We start from the raw sequence: 15,663 nt of genomic DNA, 5'->3' as shown, positions 1-15,663 counted from the left end.
ATTTTTACTGATAATAGGTCTAAAAGGAGACTGAAATGGTTCAGATATCGTTGTGTGAGTTATGTTTAATGTAGTTAAAGAACGCGATTAAGTATCATTCTTTAATGGTTGTCTTTTCTAACAGATTATAGAGAGAAAAACTTAATCCTTGTTAGGACAAAGAAAGAATATATATTGAATTCTGATAGATATTGGAACATAAAATATTTCAAGGTTTTAATGCAATCCATCAAGAACCTTGTTAACAGCTCTTAGTTCTCCAGGTTCTAAATACTTCTCGAGTAGTTTCCCAGTATTCTGATGCTCAGAGATCTCACTCCACATATGCTTAGCGTGTTGTCTAAAATATTCCAGGTTTAAAGGGACTAAAATTGTAATTTTCAGTGAACCTCCATGAAAACAAAATAGTGCCCGATTTACAATATTTACAATGGTACCCCTGAAACCTTCATCATGTTGTTTATCTGATTCGAAAAGTGTTGATTTCTGTGAATTTCTTTCATATGTATCTAAGCTAGAAATGCGCATGTCGCTTTAACAGATTAACTACAAATGAAAATAAACAAAATCATGGTTCATACTTGATCAGAAAAGGGTTTAAGGAGTACCGTCATAATTGGGCATTGGCATTTTTGCATTGATTACGCTTTGACCCTAGAAAGAGAAAAACTTATCACAAGGATATTATTCTGATTCATGGAGTCCCATGAAAGAGAAAACCTTATATTCTGATTCATGGAGTCCATGAAAGAGAAAACCTTATATTCTGATTCATGGAGTCCCATGAAAGAGAAAACCTTATCACACGGATATTATTCTGATTCATGGAGTCCCATGAAAGAGAAAACCTTATCACACGGATAATATTCTGATTCATAGAGTCCCATGAAAGAGAAAAACTTATCACACGGATATTATTCTGATTCATGGAGTCCCATGAAAGAGAAAACCTTATCACAAGGATATTATTCTGATTCATGGAGTCCCCTGAAAGAGAAAACCTTATCACAAGGATATTATTCTGATTCATGGAGTCCCATGAAAGAGAAAAACTTATCACAAGAGTTTTATTCTGATTCCTGGACTTTATGAATATGACAAAACGTTTAAGTTGTGAACAAAATACAGGGTGTCCCAGGAAACATGACAGTTGGTGAATGGTTTAAAATTTCCTCTTCCATAATTTGTCAAGTTGTTTAATACCGAAGAGAACAATAAAAGATATTGTAAGTGAGTCATCATAAAGAAGAATTAATTTCAACGAAAAATATATTTGAGTAAGAAATTTTTTCAACAAAATAAACTACAAAAAGTCTTTTTTCTAATACAGCATATGGAAGAAGACATTCAAAACTTTTTACCATCTGTCCAGTTTCGTGGGACATCCTGTAGCTCCCTATACTTTTGTTTTGTAGGTAAAAATAACAATCAAATATTATTCAATCATTGTAATACCTAACATCAAGACTACCATCTGTTAGCAGTTTACTTCCTTCCTTAAATATAGCTTCTTGGAGCTCCTCACTGCTCCCCATTAATCGTTCAGCTCCCAACCTAAACATTTACAACATATATTCTTGGAGCTCCTGGAGCTCCTCACTGCTCCCTGATAATCGTTCAGCTCTCAACATTTTGAGAAGCTGTACAAATTGTTCAGTTGTTTGTTCTAATCATTTGCCATGCCAAGTTTTGTTCCTGAGAGAAAAAAACTATCGTCGTTCGGTTCGTTTTTCCCTTATACTTTCTCATAGGATAAAAATATTGCAAAGTTTACAGAATACAGTTTTGAAATCTTGAAGTTCACAGTATTTGTGTTGTGAGAGTGTGTCTTTTAAAAGTCCATAAAGATAAAAAAAAAATTATTTCAGATCACTAACTTTCAACCTAATAAGATTAAGTTTTAAATCATTACGAAGGTTGACAGCTTAAACTCCGAACTGAAGAAAACTGGATCGTCTGAAGCTACATCTCAGGATTGTTCAAAATTTTAAAACTTTAAGTTAAACCAGCTACAAAATATAATTTGATGAACCGTCTCTTCGCAGTTTAACGATTTCTCGCAATTTATTTATTAAATCCGGACACTGTAAATTCTATTTTCAAATTTTAATTTGATGAAGCATTTCTCCTGAGCGCTCTAAATCGATAGTCATGTCTTTGTTATGAAACGCTAACTTTGTCGAATATTGGATTTAAAAAGCTGCATTGGAATTTTTTGACGAAAATGATTTGGGTTAACCAGTTTAAAGGATGAGCTTTAAGAGACGATTAAATGTGAAAACTAGCTTAACTTTCTTTGTCAATCCATTAGAATACCTTATTCAAGCTAGAAGATCAAAAACCTTTAGATCTTTATATTTAAGGAGGGTTTAGGGTCGTCATTAAAATCTACTAATCTTAACAAGAACTGGAATAGATAGAATGTTTTTACTACCTGGTTATGACAATGTCTATTATCTTTGTCATATTTGTTCTAATGACGGGGCTTTTGTTGTCCCTGCCCAGATTGAACATGGTGAGGACTGCCTTGTTCACGCTCACGTTCTCAGCCATCACCTCCAGGGCAATCATAGCATCCGATCTAAACATATAATAGTTCAACAAGGGAGGTTCTAGGTTCATGTAGTTTAGGGGTCAAAAGAAAATTATTGAGTAAAATGAGTAAAAGAGAATTAAGGAATATTCAGGGTTTATAGAAGTCTAAAGAGATTTCCTGGGTAAAAGGATTCAGAGAATCCACGTAGTTTAATAAAGTCAAGGAAGAATCAGGGGTAATTGGAGATTCGATGGATTAACTGAAGTCAAGGGATATTTAGGGAGTAAAGGGAGATTTTCTGGGATCAATTGAGTCAAAATAGATTCAGGGAGTTCATTAAAAAAGTCAAGCACGTAATCTTAAGGCCGAATTTAAAGAATTTGAACCGGGTCTAGACGCGGTTCAAGCGTGGTTGGTTCAGCTGGAAACTTTAGTAAGTGTTTCGAGATTTTAGCCGGTTATTGGCGGTTCAGCGACGCGGTTCAAATTCTTTAAACTCGGCCTGCGAACTTAAATTACTAATTAGAAAATGGTAATACATTTAAGGGAATTCATTAGGGTGCTTGATTATAGGCTATAAAAACTACATAAAGTTTTTTACTGCTAGCTGTGCTGAAGTGCACTTTGATAAATAAATAGCAATTGAATGAATTGAAGTTTTCTTTAAGGGTTCTTCAACGGTTAAAAAGGTGTAGTTAACTCCTGTTATGGAGGAAGGGGGATAAGATATATGTGCGTTAAAGTTATTTAAACCCAGCTTTGCCTGGAGATCTGAACAAGAAACTTGTTAGTATTGTACTCTTACCTAATAAACTTGTTAGTATTGTACTCTTACCTAATAAACTTGTTGGTATTGTACTCCTACCTAATAAATTTGTTAGTATCTGATGATTTGACCAGGAGTTCTCGAACAACCTTCTCCAGGTCTGGCTCCATATCCCGACCCAGGTGGAGAAACAGGGTTGCAGCACACTGGCAGGCTGATCTGGTAACCTATAGAGATATGATTGTTTAGGAATTAGTTTAATAGCCCTCATTGACGAGGATAGAGGATATTTCCAACCCTTCGTTGATTACAGAGTGTTTCATCACCTCTACCAGGAATATTTTGAAACATAGAGAATACGACGATACGTAACACTATCTAGCTAGAGTTTAGAGGATATATACAACCCTATAAACACCTGGATTATATGTATTAAAGATTTTATCTAACCCTACATGGAGTATAGAGTATACCTCCAAGCCTACCTGGAGTATAGAGTAAACCTCCAACCCTACCTGGGGTATAGAGTATAATACGTCCAACCCTACCTGGAGTATAGAGTATTATACCTCCAACCCTACATGAAGTATAGAGTATATCTCCAAGTCTACCTGGAGTATAGAGTAAACCTCCAACCCTACCTGGAGTATAGAGGATACCTCCAACTCTACCTGGAGTTCAGAGTGTACCTCCATCTCTACCTGGAGTATAGAGTAAACCTCCAACCCTACCTGGAGTATAGAGGACACCTCCAACCCTATCTGGAGTTATAGAGTATACCTCCAACCCTACCTGGAGTATAGAGTATACCTCCAACCCTACTTGGAGTATATAGGATACCTCCAACTCTACCTGGAGTATAGAGTATACCTCCAACTCTACCTGGAGTATAGAGTATACCTCCAACCCTACCTGGAGTATAGAGTATACCTCCAACTCTACCTGGAGTATAGAGTATACCTCCAACCCTACCTGGAGTATAGAGAATACCTCCAACCCTACTTGGAGTATATAGGATACCTCCAACTCTACCTGGAGTATATAGGATACCTCCAACTCTACTTGGAGTATATAGGATACCTCCAACTCTACCTGGAGTATTGAGTAAACCACCAACTCTACCTGGAGTATAGAGAATACCTCCAACCCTACTTGGAGTATATAAGATACCTCCAACTCTACCTGGAGTATAGATTAAACCACCAACTTTACCTGGAGCAAAGAGGATACCTCCAACTCTACCTGGAGTATAGGGTATAATACGTCCAACCCTACCTGCAGTATAGAGTATTATACCTCCAACCCTACCTGGAGTATGGAGTACACGTTCATCCCTATCTGGAGTATAAAGTTTGTATACCAGTACATACAAGTACATTACAGTACATGAAGGATATTTCAAAGTCTACCTGAAGTGTAGAGTACACATTCAACCCTATCTGGAGTATAAAGTTACAAGTACATTATAGTACATGAAGGATATTTCAAAGTCTACCTGGAGTATAGAGTGCACATTCAACTCTATCTGGAGTATAAAGTTTGTATACCAGTACATACAAGTACATTATAGTACATGAAGGATATTTCAAAGTCTACCTGTGATCTAAGATTTTTTATCTGAAGAAGAAGCTGATTTCGAACCTGCTTTTCTTCATTTATTAGGGCCTAGAGAAATATTTAAAATAATTAATTTTAGAATTTCAGGGCCTAGACAATTATTTAAAATAATCAATTTTAGAATTTAATCTTTTTTTACCAACTTCAGTACTTAACATGAAGCCACAGAAATAATGATCATTGAACTCATATTTACTCGTACTTGACTTGTATCTTTATACAACAGTAAGAATTTTCACTGATATTATATGTAAAAGTGTTAAGTTGGATAATATACTTTTAATGATTCCCTCAACTTGAAATTAACAATGGGTTTGTTTAATTTGCCATTAAGTAGCTATTTATATTTAGTAATTTTTTTTTCAATTCCTTTGCTTATAAATAAACTCAACGTATTTTTCTCATGACGTCTATACTCTATAACCGTCATATCAAGCATTTGGATCTATAAATTACTCTCCTCAAAATCAACTGAACCACCCCCCCCCCACCATTTTATATTTCTAACTTTGAAACTTTGCTAGAACATATGGCAGTTATGTTATAGATAAGATAAAGGGATTACAAAATTTGAATTTGAGGCGAGATGGTGTACACTGTACACTGTACACTGTACAGTACCTGAGGAGCCTGCTGAGCTAATGAGTTGAGTAGTTCCAACCCTTCAACCTCTTGCTCCCACTCCCCGCTCTTCAACAGCTTCAAGCAGCGGGTCAACCCCTCCGGGATCCCAGACGGAAACTGACGCAGCTTGAACTAAATATGCGTGTACGCAATTAGATAACAAAAATGCACACTTGACGCCGCAGCTCGAACTAAACATGCGTATACACAATTAGATAATATAAATTGACTCGTTTCCATAATTATGTTACCCATAAAGGATAAGACTTTAGAGGCAACTGTACGGAGTTTATTTTATCTGTTTCCATAAATCCAAAATTCTCTGCAACTGTATACTGGTTTCGTCTTTCGCTAAATCATTTTATAAGCCATTAAAAGACTATATTCAAGGAAAAAAAATGAACTAATTTTCCGGCTCCTCAATTTTTTAGAGTTTAAGGTCGGCTTTACAATCTCATTCTTTGTGGCAAACCCTGTACTGCAAAAAATACATTCCTAAATTGTTAGATAAAACTTTTTTACGATTAAAAAAACACATTTACGCAATTTAATAATGTAAAAATGTATCTCATTATGATTTTGTGACAAAAACTCAACTCCTTTGACATAAAATTAATATTCTTTCATATATTTGAAGCTCAAGCAATTAGAATATAAAAACTTTGTTAATTTTAATCATTTTAAAAGATTTAATAATAAAAACTATATATTTAATTACTATTTCAATCTGACTGAATAAAACATAAGCTAGACATAAAAGCCTAAAAGTAATACATAAATAAATATTAAATGAATATGTTTGCCCGTATTTATTTATAGTTTCCACAGCTTTCTAACAATTTTTTTCACAGGGTTAAAAAGTGAACCGAGACCATGTTTTACGAAAACTAGACCAAAACTAGAACTAGCTTTACCAAAACTAAACCCTGTATTACCAAACGCAGACCCTGTATTATCAAACCTAAACCCTGTATTATCAAAACTAGACCCTGTATTATTAAACCTAAATCCTGTATTATCAAATCTATAGACCCTGTATTATAAAACGTAGAACCTTCATTATCAAAATTAAACCCTGTATTATCAAACCTTTACCTTGTATTATTAAACCTAAACCCTGTATTACCAAACGCAGACCCTGTATTATCAAACCTAAACCCTGTATTATTAAACCTAAACCCTGTATTATCAAACCTAGACTCTGTATTATCAAACGTAGACCCTTTATTATCAAACCTAAACCTTGTATTATCAAACCTTAAACCTGTATTATCAAACATAAACCCTGTATTATCAAAACTAAACCCCGTATTATCAAAACTAGACCCTGTATTATCAAACCTAGACACTGTATTATCAAAACTAAACCCTGTCTTATCAAAACTAAATCCTGTCTTATCAAAACTAAACCCTGTCTTATCAAAACTAGACCCTGCATTATCAAACCTATACCCTGTATTATCAAAACTAGACCCTGTATTATCAAACCTTAACCCTGTATTATCAAACCTAAACCCTGTATTATCAAAACTAGACCCTGTATTATCAAACCTTAACCCTGTATTATCAAACCTAAACCCTGTATTATCAAAACTAGACCCTGTATTATCAAACCTTAACCCTGTATTATCAAACCTAAACCCTGTATTATCAAACCTGAACCCTGTCTTATCAAAACTAAACCCTGTCTTATCAAAACTAAATCCTCTCTCATCAAAACTAGACCCTGTCTTATCAAAACTAGACCATGCATTATCAAAACTAAACCCTGTATTATCAAAACTAGACCCTGTATTATTAAACCTAAACCTTATATTATTAAACCTAAACCCTGTATTATCAAAACTAGACCCTGTATTATTAAGCCTAAACCCTGTATTATCAAAACTAGACCCTGTATTATTAAACCTAGACCCTGTATTATTAAATTTTATATACATAATTAAATAATATATATAGAATCATAAACATTACATATATAAGTATTAGTAAGTAAATATTGCTTTAGGAATATGTTATAAATAGGGTTTCCAATCGCAATTCCGTTGCGCGCAATTGTTAGGAGTTTACAGGGCTCGCAATTGTGCGCAAGTAAAATCCACTTGCACTGGAAACCCTAGTTATACGCCTAAGTTTTCAACACTTGTTTCTGAGTCTGACACAAAAGTAAGAAAAAATCCTAAATAAAGGAGAGAACAAAATGAAATTTGGTTTTCTATCTTATTTATTTATATTACCTGATTTTCTAGTTTCGTTATCTGAGCCATACCAATTGATCCAAGAGTACATTTTTTATCATTAAACGTAATCACCTGAATGTAAAATTTTTTTATTTTGGTTCATTGTTGGGGGGGGGGGAGCAAGAAGGGCAGAGTCCCCTCTAGACCTGTAAAGGGGCGGGGCGTAGCCCCCCCCCCCTTGAAATTAGAGCTATCACATATATAAATGAACGAAGAGCTTTATAATCTAGATTACAATTGTACTCCTAATCTTTTTGCACAACAGAAACTTTTACAAGTCATAATTATTTTCAGTACCTTTGTCGATCCTTTTTTTCATCTCATAAATTTAAGTTTAAATTGAGTTTTTCATTTTCAAAAAATTACTATCTCTAGTTTAAATAGTAGCATAACAATATAATAAAATGTCGATTTTTAGAAACATGTTTATTCTGCTAGTTTTGTTTGAAGGAGAGATAAAGTAGTACTTGCAAGGTAATTGGCATAGAGAATAGAATATATATTAGAGGGGAATTTAAAGAATCTCTCGGTATGAATTTTTTCAGTCCCTTTCAGCCTGAAAGGGAGTTCAAAGTGTACAAATCATGTAAATATTCACAAATAATATGCAGTAGAGTACAATAATACAGTAGGTTCCCTAGACTATTCATTTCAATTTCGAATTTTTTAAAGCTGTTAAATAAACTTTATAATGAATTAGGTGAAAAAACACAATTTGATTTATAGTTATAACGGAAAATCATCGTTTGTAAAGTGGAAGGCATAGAGTCTATGTGAAATGATCATTGGTCAATTATGAAACCAGCCTATTTCATAATTTGGTTTTCTTTTAACAATAATTTTAGATTTTTTATAAAATGATATTCCAGGGCCCAAAAGGTTATATAGCATAAATATGTGAAGTGCACCTGCAGTATGGAAACAGTACAACAAAATGGCCGTTTTACATTTTTTTCTAGTAAATTCCCCTCTAATATTTATTCTATTCTCTATGGTAATTGGACTTTATGGTGTACCTTTAAAGTATCTTATACTTATGCTTGATATCAAAGAAGCCAAATGTTTTGAATATACAGTTCAAATTTTGCCCCCCCCCTTTAAGAGCTTCTAGGAGGGATGGACAAAAACTTTTTTTGCCCCCCCCCCCAGATTTATTTCTGTATACGCTCTTGGAAAAAGGATTACATGACCAAAATGCCTTTAAAAATTGATTTCATCATCATTTAACAAAAATATTAGATATTTATACATCTACTGGCTGAAATGCCTGTTAGAATTAAAAAAGATTAGAATTTTGAAAAAATAAATTAGAATTTTTTTATGCTTTTATTACCCACCGGGTACCCATGTATTTCCTCAACCATGTTAGCCCATTTGGTCCAGCCGTTTGGCCAGCTATAGTCAACATAAAAATATATGAGCGAAGAGCTTTATTATATAGATATATAGCTCTTCGGTCATACTATAACCTCGTTGGGTCATACATATTTATATGTTCCTTATGGCTGGCCAAACACCTGGGGTTACATGTAGGCTGGATTTTTTTAAAAATTCCCCTAGAAACGTCGACCGGGCACTTTAGCTAATATCATGATATGGTACCAAGCGCGTGATGAATAACAATATTAACCAAAGGTTCGTTCAAATAAATCTCAAAAAGACGCCACGTTATTAACTGTCATTATCGTGTTCAACCGAAAACTGTAGATTTGGGGGAAAAAAGAAAAGTCACAAAATGCATTAAATCAATGCATTAAATATCATTCTTCCACGGAAAGGCTTGATGGAGAGGATTAGATCCAATTTTAAAAACTATTTTCATCTCAATTTTCTGTTCAGATCGGTTCGTAATTGTGGCTCTGATATGAAAATATAGATAGATAGATAGATAGATAGATAGATAGATAGATAGATAGATAGATAGATAGATAGATAGATAGATAGATAGATAGATAGATAGATAGATAGATCGATAGATAGATAGATAGATAGATAGATAGATCGATAGATAGATAGATAGATAGATAGATAGATAGATTGGTTCTTTTAAAAATTAGCCAATCCCTATTGACATTGAGAACTCATGGAAATGGTTTTCTTTGTTTAAACTCAGATAATTTTTATATAAAGTGATATATATGTTTATTGTATAATGTATTGTCTATTAATGTTAACAAACACCGGACAATTAAAGAGATAGAGGTGAAATTGAAAAATTATTTCGCCCCCTGGAGAACATTAAAATGTGGCTTATTCTTCATCTTATCAAATAAGGTCACAGTGCAGCTCTTATGTAAAATCGTTGAGAATTTTTCCAAATACTTCTTAAAAACATAAAGCTAAAAACAAGTATTTTATAGTTTTAAATGTTTACAAAAAGTATATGAAAGTTAGTGAGATATAATCAACGGCCAAACGTTTTGACACTTTAAACCGACTCAGTCTTGAAAATGTATACAGTGTTTAACAGCAGTCTGGATCTATGTGAGGTCGTTATCTGAACGCCTATTATATTTTCAAAATACCAAGGACAGATAGTTACCTATAGATTTGCAATTCTGTCAATGTAACTATGATGTAGTTACCTATAGATTTTTAATTCTGTCAATGTAACTATGAAAGCAGGTTTGTAGTTACCTATAGATTTGTAATTCTGTCAATGTAACTATGAAAGCAGGTTTGTAGTTAGTTTTTATCCGATAAACGCGAAAACGGCCAAACTGGTCAGGCCCCGAGGAAAGTTTATTATTGGTCAAAAGTAAGAAATTTTAAAGAAATAATTGTTGCCATTCAGTTAAAGTAACATTTAAGAGCTAAGATTGTTACAAAAAAGAGGGGCGCGAAACGTCTGGAAGCCTAGTATATATACATATATACAGTGCTGCAGCAAGATACTAAGATTAACTAATAAGTGTAGCTGTAACCCAACCCTAGCGTATGTATGTGTACTAAATCTCCTTGGATATAACTTTCAAATTAAACTGTTTATTTAGGATTTAATATGAAATATGGAAACCTGTGATTGGTTGAAAATGAGTTTGCTCAAAGGTTGAACTTTCACTAAACTAATTGAGTTTCATTAGAAACATGATATAATGTTAGAATCAAACTCTACTCCATTTTTAAATGATTATCTTTCAAAGTCGTCTTTTTAATTAGTAGAGTTTTATAATTCACCATTAAAGAGACCCTCCATTAAAAACAGAGTGGCATGTCCGATTTACAACTGTACCCTTAAAAGCTTTGACAGATCAACAATGAGAGATCCATTCAATTGTAACTTTTGTGGCTTGTGCATTCCTTCTGCTGAAACGTTGGTAAGAAATTATCAGAATTTTTAAACTAGAAAAATGATGATATCTTCCAAATTATTGATTAAATAAACGTTTAAAAGGAATCGTTGTAAATAACATACCCTTCTTTAAATGGAGGGTCACTTGAATATACGACTACAGTCCCTGTAAACACTACATCCAATCTAAACGGACTAGAGTTCTCTTCAAATTATTTAAAAAAGAAAAGAAAATGTTGATGAAAGAACTGATTACTCGCCTCTTCTAGGAAACAATATAAACAATATGGACAAGATCTCAATATCACTTAGGCGAAACAATCTGATCTTTTGGACATGCAAGAAAGAAATCAGATATAAAACATGATGTACAGTGTACATGTCATTAGTTTGCTGTACTTTTTGTCAGCGGTACATATTTGCTGTACAGTGTACGTATTATTAGTTTGCTGTACAGTGTGCGTAATATTAGTTTGCTGTACAGTGTACGTAATATTAATTTGCTGTAATTTTTTTGTCAAAAATTAAATTTTTTTCACATACTTCTTAAATTCTGACTATATGATATGATGAAGAATGCTGTGTTGTGTGGTGGTATACATTTGATTGACTGGTTTAATAAACGATACTTCTTGACGTCATTAAAAAATACAGGAGGGGTAAAAAATAAAGCTTTTTTTAAATTCAACCTTTTATACAGAAAAATAAAATAAAACAAGCACTATGTAGGCAGTATTTATTGAAGGAAAAAAAATAATAAACTCGTGCAGCTCTTTAGGGGGCAAAAATTTTACACAGTTCTTTTGTTCACAACTAAGCTTTTTAGAGGATTTTGTGGAGGAGACCTTTATGTATGTTTAACCCCTGGCCGGCAATCGTCTGTCGAACTATCCATCTTTAAGTCAGTCAGCTACTTTCTAATGGATGCTCATTAATCCTAATTGAATATTTATACCCTAATCATAAAACTGTTTATTAACACAAAACATTTATAATTTCTTTAATCATTTATGATCCAAAATAGGGGTAGCCTAGATAATACGAATAGTTAAAGATAAATCTAAATACAAATTGAACGTTTCAAAAGTTATTTGCTTTGTAAGTGGTTCAGTTTCGGCCAAAAAGATTAAGAAAAACATTTCCAAAAATTTATTTTAAGAGAGTGTTTGATAAACAGTACCCACTGATTTATTTGATTTAAGAGTTTGGTCCTTGCTAATTGTCCCTGAAAGCTGTGATCAATTTGACCACTTTAACAGGTTAGTTTGATTTTCTTTTTTAAAATTTTTTTGAATAAAACACCAAAACGCGAGAAAAAAGAAAAAAACCGAACACATCGGAAAAAATTGATTCTTGTAAGCTAACTTTAAAAATGAACGTAAGGAAGTTAAAAATGATTTTATTGATTTTAAAATACAGGTTTAATTGCATTAAGTTATGTTTTATAAAATTAACTTATTACCATAGAGAATAGAATATATAGAGAGGAATTTAAAAAAATCTCTCGGTATGAATTTTTTCAGTCCCTTTCAGTCTGAAAGGGAGTTCAAAGTGTACAAATCATGTAAATGTTCACAAATTATAAGCAGTAAAGTACATTAATACAGTATGTTCCCTAGACTATTCATTTAAATTTCGAAATTTTGAAAGCTGTTAAATAAACTTTATAATGAATTAGGTGAATAAAAACATCATTTCATTTATAGTTATAACGGAAAATCATCGTTTGTAAAGTGGAAGGCATAGAGTCTATGTGAAATGATCATTGGTCAATTATGAAACCAGCCTATTTCATAATTTGGTTTTCTTTTAAAAATAATTTTAGATTTTCTATAAAATGATATTCCAGGGCCCAACAGGTTATATACAGGGTGTCCCAAAAAACATGGGAATTCAGTGACGAATTCGATATCGTCTTTGTTATAAATTAGCATTGTAATACCTAATTTCAAAAGCCATAATTTTATTATGTCTGCTAGAGTTTATTTTATGAAAAGGGTAAATGACTGTAAAGATGTGTCTATAATGTCTCCGCAAGATGAACAGTGAATACGGACAAGTTTACTCTGTTTGTATACTGTAATTTTCTTGTTTTAATAAGTACAACCGGTTGCAGTCAAAACATAAACAAACAAAATGTAAACATAGCAGACGAAACTCTTACAGATTACAGCTTTCTCAGTAGGTATCACTATACTAAATCGAAGAATTATTTGAAAAGACGATATCGAATTCGTCACTGAATTCCCATGTTTTTTGGGACACCCTGTAGCATAAATATGTGAAGCACACCTGCAGTATGGAAACAGTACAACAAAATGGCCGTTTTACACTTTTTTCTAGTAAATTCCTGTCTGTATATTCTATTCTCTACGCTTATTACATGCCTCAAACTCTAAAATCAAATCAAATAGTTATTAGATAAATGAAGATTAAATATATTTTGACAATAAAATTACCACAAAAAAATAATCCCTTCTTTTTGCAATTAATTAATTTCTGCTAAATTAAAAAGCCGCTCTTAATGCCAAGTTGTTTGCCTTCAACTTGCAAAGATATAAGGATTAGAAAATTAGTTTGAGGCAAGTAAACCGTTCTTTTATGGCTACCCAGGCTTTGGAATCATAATCATTCGACTTGAACAGTCGAGATAAATATTGTACAGTGAAACCCTTAATAACGAATACATCGAAAGAATTAATCAAATGTCGTATTCTTCACTTTCTGATAATAATGTTGCAGATATTTAGTTTTTAATTAAATGATTATATGGAACTCTTTAAAACTGTTCCCACATATTAATGGCTATTTATTTATTTTCGCGAATACTGAAATTTACGTAATATAGCATAAAACTCATTGAAAAATTGTCAAGACGACATTTGATAAATTCTTTCGATGGATTCGTTATTAAGGGTTTCACTGTAAGAAATCTCAAATATCTGCTGAAATCATCTGATCGATTCTTACAAAACTGCTCAATAACACGAATCGATAAAGGAATAAATTATTATGTGGTCTGCATTTAATCTATTCTAACCGTGGGAAATAAATACAAATCAAATGCGCTCGAATTACAAAATTTCAGATTATTCCAAACCGTCCTACGACCTTCAAATATTGAAGTACCCTATGCATTAAAGCATACTAATAAAATCTAATGTGTGTTTGTTTTAGTCCTTTTATAATCTCAGATCATTTATTTGACCTTCTTCTGTTTAGCTTTTAGTGATATTTCTATCATTTCTTTATGTACTATACATATATATTCCAAATATATAGGCCATAGATTAATTAAAATAACAGATAGGACACTAGATGTCGTATTTTCAAGATTCCTGTGACTCTCACTCATTCTTTGTTCTACGTCAGCTACACACAACTCCTTTGGGTTGCTGCAGCAGGGTTAAGCCAACGGAATCTTGAAAAGACGACATCTAGTAGCTGTTATTTGAATTAATCTACAGAGCGTCTCATATCATAATAGATTATCTCCAAGTTTTAACGCCACAATACAACCAGAATACTCGAAAAAACTAGTATTTTCCAAAAGAAAATTCTTGTATTAGCCTTATCCAATTTTTCAAAATGATTCATGCTTCTTAATTTTCTAATTAGTTCCGAAAATCGTAATTTAGACCGATTGACGATCTAATATGATGTGGGACACCCTGTATGATATAGGCAAAATCATTTTTATAAGAAGAATATCTTATGAAAATATTTACCCTTTATTATTGCATGCAGACTACACCTGTATATAGTTATCATTATCATACACAATAATGTTCTGACCTTCAGTTAATGTTTTGTATGTATTGTAAACATTAATATCTTGTAATATTAATGTCTTAATATCTTGTTAGCATTAAGTTTTCAAGAATGGGTCGACTTTAAAGTGTCGCAAAGCCTTGGCCTTTAATTTTACGACACTAGCTCACTTATACTTTTTATAACCCTATTTTTTAACATTTTAAACCAAGAAAACAATTGTTTCTAATTTTAGTCTTTAAAAAATAATCGGCAAAGTTCTTGCCGTTGTGAGAGAGCATGGATCCCTGTTAGATGAAGAAATGTAAGTGTAAGTTCTGGACTTGATTATCTATATTTATATATAATAACCAATCGGACCAATTTTTTTGGGACCTTGCGTTACCCCAGGGAAGGTTTATAGATGATAAAAATTTCAAAAATCTGCCTACAACAAAGTTTGATTTTTGAAATTTTGAAAATCTACGATTTTTTTTATAAAATCCGCAACTTCTGTTTGCTTGCAAAGAGAAAATGTTCTCAATTGAAATAGAAAGTGGTCGCGTAGCGCCCTAAAAGCCTAATGATGAAAAATTTTAACAAGATTGAATCCCTTTCAGTATAGTGTTAGTGTTTTGGTCAGTTTAAAGCTTGGAAATACTCCAAAATTATATGAAACGCTCTGTCTGAGTCTATACTCTCCATAAAATCGTTTGTTAACTGGTTTTCTACAAGCCTATAATGATCCTAGCTTTAGGGCATTTTACTCTCCCACCCGGCCCCCTTCTCTTTATATCTTGAGAATATTGCACAAAATGTTAATTCATCGGGGTAGCGA

General features: G+C 32.7%; 1 protein-coding gene across 1 annotated transcript; it reads right to left on the bottom strand.

The window, feature by feature from the left end:
* Positions 1-151: 151 nt before the first annotated feature.
* LOC111717843 (TOG array regulator of axonemal microtubules protein 1) lies at positions 152-7,851 on the bottom strand. Its single transcript, XM_023493303.1, has 7 exons — positions 7,781-7,851; positions 5,541-5,675; positions 4,899-4,967; positions 3,402-3,529; positions 2,435-2,581; positions 1,456-1,554; positions 152-340 (listed from the first exon to the last, which is right to left on the bottom strand). The coding sequence occupies exons 1-7, from the start codon at positions 7,808-7,810 to the stop codon at positions 217-219; spliced, it is 732 nt and encodes a 243-aa protein (XP_023349071.1). The 5' UTR covers positions 7,811-7,851; the 3' UTR covers positions 152-216.
* Between the last annotated feature and the right edge of the window lie 7,812 nt (positions 7,852-15,663).

The sequence above is a fragment of the Eurytemora carolleeae genome, unplaced genomic scaffold (genome assembly GCF_000591075.1).
Source record: "Eurytemora carolleeae unplaced genomic scaffold, Eaff_2.0 scaffold181, whole genome shotgun sequence".
Classification (NCBI taxonomy): Eukaryota; Metazoa; Arthropoda; class Copepoda; order Calanoida; family Temoridae; genus Eurytemora; species Eurytemora carolleeae.
Note: the sequence above shows the minus strand (reverse complement) of the source record. Positions and strands in the feature narration are given on the sequence as shown.

Excerpts from the sequence above, each read along its gene's own strand:
- LOC111717843 (XM_023493303.1), bottom strand. The coding sequence starts at position 7,810 with ATGGCTCAGATAACGAAACTAGAAAATCAG. Across the intron at positions 5,676-7,780 it reads TAACGAAACTAGAAAATCAG|TTCAAGCTGCGTCAGTTTCC; the intron begins GTAATATAAATA and ends ACGCATATTTAG. Across the intron at positions 341-1,455 it reads GATGGTAGTCTTGATGTTAG|ACAACACGCTAAGCATATGT; the intron begins GTATTACAATGA and ends GGAATATTTTAG.